The sequence below is a fragment of the Cimex lectularius genome, unplaced genomic scaffold (assembly GCF_000648675.2).
Source record: "Cimex lectularius strain Harlan isolate CLEC.00 unplaced genomic scaffold, Clec_2.1 scaffold212, whole genome shotgun sequence".
Classification (NCBI taxonomy): domain Eukaryota; kingdom Metazoa; phylum Arthropoda; class Insecta; order Hemiptera; family Cimicidae; genus Cimex; species Cimex lectularius.
This window is the reverse complement of record NW_019392965.1, coordinates 125241-133533: the sequence shown is the minus strand read 5'-3', so window position 1 is coordinate 133533 and position 8293 is coordinate 125241. Positions and strand designations below refer to the sequence as shown.

Genomic DNA, 8293 nt, shown 5'->3' with positions numbered 1-8293 from the left:
TTGCGTATTTAGTCGGTCAGATTTTCGAACTGAAAGTCACGTGGAGATGTACTTTGTAAGTTGAGCAGCGGCCATTGCAGTTTTACCCGGGTCCCAGCTTTTTTAACGCTTTTCAACTAGCACTTTTTATTTTATTTTTTAACATTTAGCAATTAAAAAAAAAGTCAAAAGCCGTTGTTAACGTATCGCTAGTAAGTAATGCATGCACAAATTGTCTCTCAAATTCATTAGAGGTTGATGTTGTTTTTAACCAATAAATTTAAAAATGGCAGAAAAATGAAGAAATCGAACATAAACGAAGGAGAGTATTGGATTCAAATAGTCAGGAATTACAGATTAGAAATGAAAGACGGTGAAATGCAAAATAACAACGAAATGAAGGGAACATCCGATCAGTCAGGAAGCAGGAAACAAAGCGAAAACAAAGTCAGAAGAGAATTTCCCGAATACGACTCCATCATGCTCGATTGGGAAAGAAGCGAACTGGGCACGATAACGGCGAGGAAAATTGAATTTAAACAAGAAGATAAAATCCGTGCGAGAGAAACGTACAAGAGGTTGATGGTTGTGCTAGAAGACGAGTTATTTATACCAGGACCTACCATGCCCAATATTGCCATACCTTCTGCTGAAATGGAAAAACTCGACATCGAAGAATGCACGAACGCTGAAACAAGTACAGCCAAACCTAGTAAAATGACAAAGACGCCTAAAAGGCATGGCGTCAAGACAAAAAAGAATACAAGAAATGAACGAGGTGAACACCGTTGTACGAGCCCTGTAATGCCTTCGGTCTCTCCTGCGACAGGCATTGCGAGGCCTTCCTTGGGCACTGATCACCCTTTATCGTTTCCTGTGATAGTCAGTCAAGAACGTAGTGCATCGACTTCTAAGGGAAGCCACAAGCACGATTCAGGACATGTTGCTAGGACTTTCTCTTTCAATGAAAGTCTTGTCGAAGTCGCAGATGCAATGGCACAATTGATGGAGAATTCAAATCCAGTTGAGGCCATTTACAAACTTTTAATGGTATGTCTTTATTGTCAATGCATAATAACATTTAAAAAATTTAAAATATGTCATATTAATTAGTCAATATCATATATGCGATAAAGTCCTGAAACAAAGTGAATGTCACGACCCTGTTGTAGAGTTGCCCATAATTCTTTCTCTCTAATAGTGAGTCTTTTTAATTATTTTTTAATGTTTAAATTTGTATTTTGTTGAACATTTATGTTTTATTAAAACAATCTTTCATATCCTTAGTACTTCTAGTAATCCAAGGAGTTTATTTTCCACATGTTAAACTTAAATTTCAAATTTTGCTTCACATAATTGTCGCATTTTTTATATCCCAAGTTTGACCTACTGGGCTCTCACCTTGGCATCTAGATCTTTCATCATGATTGTAAATCTATGCAGACACTGTTTATTTTTTTATATACCCTGAGACTCGTGTCTTATTATATTACCCTCATAGTCATCTGAAGTATAGCTTCTGCAGCGAGGAAATCCTTTGTGGTGTAGTTTCCTGCTGCTTTATGATTCTGTACTCTTTGCTTTTGGCTGTACATCATCTAGCAATCACATACGTTGAAGTTCGTTTTAACTTCCTTTTATTAGCTGGATGAGACCATTTTCAATAGCTAACAATAAGATCTAAATAAGAACTTTTGTTGTATTATGGTGATGTGCTACAGGTATATCGGTTTTTTTCACCCTCTTGTTTTGTTAAATATTCAGTGTTATTTGGAAGTTGAACATTTACAAAGAGAAAACAGGGTATTCAAAACAGCAAACATGTATATAAACATATATCTAACGGAGTCATATGACAATCTTTTTTCAGGTACAACGTGATGTTATTCACCAGGCTCATTCCTCAAATGATCCGGAGGCAGATCAAATTAAGCTGACACCTGAAGAACTTATAAATACTCTTTATAGACTTGTCCAAGATCTAGATAAGTTTCTAGGAACAATTGGAAGTGTGTAAAATAGTTTCTTTATTTTTTATTTTTTTTAAACCTGATAACTAATTTTATTGCCATCATAAATATCAGATTGATTCAAATGTTTCTGGGCAGATAAGATATACAGCTTTTTACCATCAGTTAACCCATTTTACCTTCAAATTAACCTTTTTAATTATAAAAGAACCCGTTTTATATTCAAATTAACCTTATTTGAACTACAAATGAACCCTATTTAACTTCACATTAATTTTTTTATTTCAAATGAACCCTTCTTAATTACAAATGAACCCTAATTTCAAATGACCTCTTTTAATTGCAAATGAATCCTTTTTAACTTCACCCGAACCCTTTTTAACTTCAAATTAACCATTTTTAACTTCAAATTATCCTTGTTGATTTCAAATTAACCCTTTTTGAACTACAAATGAAACCGTTTTAACTTCACATTAATTTTTTGATTTCAAATAAACCCTTTTTAATTAAATGAATCCTAATTTCAAATAACCTTTTTTTTAATTCCAACTTAACTCTTTTTAACTTCAAATTAACCTTTTTTGAACTACAAATGAACCCTATTTAACTTCACATTAACCTTTTTGATTTCAAATGAACCCTTCTTAATTACAAATGAACCCTAATTTCATATAACCTTTTTTAATTACAAATGAACCCTTTTTAACTTCACCCGAACCCTTTTTAACTTCAAATTAACCATTTTTAACTTCAAATTATCCTTTTTGATTTCAAATTAACCTTTTTTGAACTACAATTGAAATCGTTTTAATGTCACATTAATTTTTTGATTTCAAATAAACCCTTTTTAATTACAAATGAATCCTAATTTCAAATAACCTTTTTTTAATTCCAACTTAACTCTTTTTAACTCCAAAATAACCTTTTTTAAACTTCAAATGAACTCTTTTGAACGTCAATGTAACCGTTTTTGATGTCAAATTGATCCTTCTTTAAAACATTAAAAAAACAGACGTCAGTATAAAATAAAAAGCTTGTAAAATAAAATTCATGTTTATGTTCGATGTATATAATATTGATTTGATTTTTTAAACAAACAATTATTTTATAGACCAATTATTTTATAATTTTAAAAATCCCAGATTAATAGAGGAACCATTTGTTTTTATGTCTAACTTTACATAACTCTTAATTTTACTTGTAATTAATTTTCAAATGGTATTTCAGATAAGAAACAATTTTATATATTTTTTAAATCTCAATTAAAAGAAGAATACATTATTTTTATGTTTAATTTTATATATTTTTAATTTAATTAATTTTCATATGGTCTTCTAAGAGCCCAACAATGCTATATTAAAAAAAAAATCGCAATTATGAAGGAATTTTACTTCCCATGCTTATATTTCATACCATCATCTACGTTTTTTTAATGCTTAAAAAAAAGAGTTAATTGGAAATGAAAAAGGGTTAATTTAAAATCAAAAAGTGATCATTGGATTTAAAAAGTATTATTTTATGACAAAAATGGTTAATTTGACGGAAAAAAGCAATAATTTTACAATATATTCACATTTTACAAAATAAAATTATGTTTAGGCATTTTGTTTTTAATTTCTTGTTAATAATTTTTTCAGATATTAATAATGCTCGTCAAAAAGTGAATTATTGGATTTTATTAGGCAGAATTTACATGTACATGCCTAATTTGCACTCTAAAATGATCGATGGCATTGAAAGAGCAGCAAAATTAGACCCAACAAGGCACGAACCGTGGAATATGTTGGGCGATTTTTACTATTACAAAAGAAACAATCTTACGATGGCAAGGAGCTGTTTCGAAAATGGAGCAGCAGCGGTACTAGATTTTCCCCTCTTTTAAAAACACGACCAGATTATTATATTAATTTTAAATTTTCAGTTTTTCAATCCAGTTTCCCTCAGGATGTTAGCATTAGTAGAACTGAAATGTGTCGAATCTATGGCCGGCTTGACGCCGACAGATAGGAGGCGGGCATTGACCAGATCGATCATATATGCTCAACATGCTGTACTGTCTAAATTCGATGATGGCAAATCTTGGATGATACTAGGAAATACTTATCTCACATCACACTTTTCTGGTAATCCGAGTCCAAACTATCCAAAATATGCCCTTGCCTGTTATCTAAGGACTGTATGTTTCTACTATTTTATGATGTCTTAAAATTGTGTTATATTATTCTTTTTAATAATGCCTGTAGGAAAGATCGCTGATCCCATTCGTTACACCAGAACTGTATTTTAATAAATATATTGTAAGTAGTCAGTATAGTCAACAATGCACGCATGTGTATTTTAATTGTATGCTTTTCCTTTAAACTTTATTACTGCGTACAATTTTTTTCAAGGCGCTCACTTATTTGGAACATTTTTATGACGGTATCTGTGCCCTCAATGAGGCAAAACAATTGAACCCGGGTTGGATGGTTCCAAAATTAAGGAGAAAGCATCTTAAGAAGTATTTACAAGTTTTGACTGATTACAGTTTATATTATGGGTATTTGTCAACTAAAAAAATTTCTCAAATGAAGAAGGTAATTAGAAAATTTAAACTGTATTTTAATTGTATTAAACTTTTATCTAACATTTTTTAAGAGTTGTTACATGTTATTTGGCAAGTTACCATTACTAATAGGCTTACTGAGTTTGTTAAAAGCATAATGTATTTTTTAATTTGTATACAGAAAGGGTGTTTAAAATAAATCTGAGTTTTATTTTTTTAAAAAGTAATTATTTTTTGACTTACTTCATTTGAAGTGTATTGGTTTTTGTAACTTTTCATATATCTCATCTCATTTGACACCATCATGCTTATTATTTTCTTATCCTTGGTAAAAAAAATGTTGATATATGCAGAAAGCCCTGTACCTTATATTGGCTTGTTTGGTTCAGAATTGGAAATTTAGATTTGGAAGACTCAAAGCCTTGTGGTTTCCCTCAATCATTGAATAAAATCAAGCTTCCTCCTAAAATTGCAACACCACTATTTTTGAAATGATTGATACCTGGGGTTGAAAAGTGGATTTACAAAAATGTTCAGAAAAGAAAATCCTGGGGTAAACAAATCAACCCACAGATAACTACAAAAGCCTGACTACAAACAAGATTTTGTGGGTTTGATGGGATTGGAATGGGTGCTTTCTTATGACTTAATAGCTTCTTTCTGCTCAACCAGATCATTAATTCCTTCCTTCATCTTCCCTTTCTTACTCCCAAACTCTCTTTTACGATAACGCTAATGACAAGAATTGACCTAGCATCCCCGTAAAGAGTTTCATTAAAATCAATGATCCCACTTCCTTTGCCTTCCATTGAAAAAAACTATTTGTTATTATAAATATATTTTAATAATTATTAATACATTTGCAGGTTATACGAGATAAGGGTTTGACCTTATTATCCAGTTTTACAGGTACCCCTAGTACACTGGAAGATCTAAAAAGCAATGATAACCCAGGACGTATAATTTATGGAAAAGTTATTTGGACGTTATCATCCGACTATATATTTCCTTAGTTAGTAAAACATCAAACTATTATTTTTAACAAAAGTCATAATATTACATTTGTTAAAAATTAATCAAAATTCAAAAATATGTATTTTATAATGAAAAAAGTGTAAAAATTATCGCAAATAATTTATTTTTGTTTTCTAATTTTTCAGCACATTTGGAATGATTGATGTCAAAGGGACATCTTTCGTCGTTACAGTATTTTATATGCAGAGAAAGAAAAAATTTGTCATAGGCGACAATATAGGCATTAAAGATCCCATTCTTACTCATTACAACTTTGTGTTTGGACAAGCACATCATGTAAGTTTTAATTTGTTTATTTCTTGAAATTTTTTCCCACATTGGCAAACATGACTAATAATATAAGTTTCCTTGATAATGATATAATTAAATTCACTAATTTCGTGGTCTGTTTGACCAATTAATATATTACAATTAATTAAGGCTTTTAGTTGAGATAAAAAAGTCAATGGCACGAGCGAGATTCGAACCCACGATCTTCGGCTTGATACGCCGCTGCTTTACCACTTGAGCTATCGTGACCTCGATCCACTCGGATACCAACTTCCCATCTCATCCGCCCCTTTTGAGTTTTCCCTCCTTTTTGCCATTTTTCAAATGTCATGTAATCGGGTTGGATTCTCGACGACAAATGAAATAGCCATGGAGCGCTTTAGTGAAGTATACTTCATTTTTAATCATTAAATTCACTAATTTCATGGTCCGCTTGACCAATTAATATATTACAATTAATTAAGGTTTTTAGTTGAGATAAAAAAATTGAAAAATGGCAAACAGGAGGGAAAATTCAAAAGGTGCGGTTGAGATGGGAAGTTGATGTCCGAGTGGATCGAGGTCACGATAGCTCAAGTGGTAGAGCAGCGGTGTATCTAGCCGAAGGTCGTGGGCTTGAATCCCGCTCGTGCCATTGACTTTTTTTATCTCAACTAAAAACCTTAATTAATTGTAAGATATAATTAAAATAAAGTCCCAAAATGAAATATTTTATAAGGTGTGTTTTGCTAAATTTAGGTTTAATTAAAACAAAAATTCCCAAAATTATGAGCATTTTTTCAAATCAAAATATTAAGTATAAATAAATAGAGGTAGTGTACAAAATGTTTAGAAATTCCACTGTATAAAACTCATATTTACTCATATTATAGGAAGTGAAATTTTCTAAAATACGAGTCAATTGTCCAACGGAGCTTATTTTAAATGGACTACCTGTTCCTAAAGCCTACGTAGATCCTAGAGAGCTTTAAGATGTTCAGGTATGCTTGGGAATTCATCCGAAAATTGGTTTTGTCGATGACTCTAATTTTTTTCAATGTATCAAATCATTTTTAAAATAAATGTACGACTCTAAAGTTGAACATTTTCTAAAAACTTTTTTTTATATTATATTTTTTGTTCTTTACTAACAATTTTTTTTCTCAAGAATATTACGTTTACAGATTAAACAATTAATATTATTATTAATAGAATTTGTTCATAACATTACAAAACACATGTTTCAAAATAATGTAATAATTATTTTTATGACTACTTTACTAACATCATTGCTTTAAGCTATGTGAATAGTCTCTATATGTATAATGTTATTTTATTTCTAATTTATCAAACATACAACATTTGGAAAAATACTTTAAAATTAGTATGTAATATTATGTACAAAAAGTATTTGTGGAATAAATTATGAAACGAAATAAAAATGAAATTATTTCAAACACATTTTTAAACATTGAGACATTATACACCTGAATGCAGATATGAAGGGAATGAAAAGCACAGGAGACCTTCTGTATATGATTTGGGATACCAGGACTCAAGAGATCCTGCGCCTGGAGTAACAACGTCCTGGAGGATCACAAAGGTGATAGAAAGGGTAGGTTATGTGTACTTAAAAAAAAGGTAAGACAGAAAAACTGAACTACAATTCAAGCGATCACACGTCGGTGAAATTCTACACAGAACGCCTCTAAAGACACAAGACACGCAAACATTTTCAAAAGGCAAAACTGATGATAAATTCACTAATTTCGTGGTCCGCTTGACCAATTAATATATTACAATTAATTAAGGTTTTTAGTTGAGATAAAAAAGTCAATAGCACGGGCAGGATTCGAACCCACGATCTTCGGCTTGATACGCCGCTGCTCTAACCACTTGAGCTATCGTGACCTCGATCCACCCGGACATCAACTTCCCATCTCAACCCCACCTTTTTTGAGTTTTCCCTCCTTTTTGCCATTGTTCAAATGTCATGTAATCGGATTGGATTCTCGATGACAAATGAAATGGTCACGGAGAGCTTTAGTGAAGTATACTTCATTTTAAATCATTAAATTCACTAATTTCGTGGTCCGCTTGACCAATATTACAATTAATTGAGGTTTTTAGTTTAGATAAAAACCTTAATTAACTGATGATAAAGTATAAAAACAATTGTGCAAATTTTGACTTTGTGGCACAACAAATTGGCCTGGCTGATGTGGTGTTCTGGGCCTCGTCATTGCCCCTTTTGGTGCATATAGTACTGGGAACAATTAAAATTCTAGGAAAAACAAAAAAATCTTATAAAAATAAATACAAATACCTTTTATTAATTTATGTACAAGAATAACCAAATAAATGGAATACCCGACACCGCTTGAAATTTATCCTATTATTTACAATCTAATTCTTCCGATACATTAATTATTTACAACTATACTAGGAACACAAAATTTATTAAAAATATCTATCTCCAAAACGAAAATATTTTAAATTACATTAAATTTATTTT

The 8293-nt window shown here is 31.0% G+C and overlaps 1 protein-coding gene across 2 annotated transcripts; it reads left to right on the top strand.

Annotated features, from left to right (window-relative positions):
- On the top strand, positions 1-6897 carry LOC106664764 (tetratricopeptide repeat protein 5-like). 2 transcript variants are annotated; one of them, XM_014390750.2, is made up of 10 exons: positions 1-191; positions 273-1029; positions 1850-1988; positions 3587-3807; positions 3871-4125; positions 4193-4246; positions 4340-4525; positions 5361-5506; positions 5655-5805; positions 6672-6897. In XM_014390750.2, exons 2-10 carry the CDS (start codon positions 277-279, stop codon positions 6768-6770), a joined length of 2004 nt encoding a protein of 667 aa, XP_014246236.1. In that variant the 5' UTR covers positions 1-191; positions 273-276; the 3' UTR covers positions 6771-6897. The 2 variants fall into 2 exon arrangements, with proteins under 2 accessions (XP_014246236.1, XP_014246235.1); XM_014390749.2 differs by having other exon boundaries at positions 2-1029.
- Positions 6898-8293: the final 1396 nt, after the last annotated feature.

What these genes read in the sequence shown, in the direction of transcription:
- LOC106664764 (XM_014390749.2), top strand. Translation starts at nt 238, where the DNA reads ATGTTGTTTTTAACCAATAAATTTAAAAATGGCAGAAAAATGAAGAAA. An exon ending in CCATTTACAAACTTTTAATG is followed by an intron (nt 1,030 to 1,849) that starts GTATGTCTTTAT and finishes ATCTTTTTTCAG; the next exon opens with GTACAACGTGATGTTATTCA. An exon ending in TGTTTGGACAAGCACATCAT is followed by an intron (nt 5,806 to 6,671) that starts GTAAGTTTTAAT and finishes CTCATATTATAG; the next exon opens with GAAGTGAAATTTTCTAAAAT.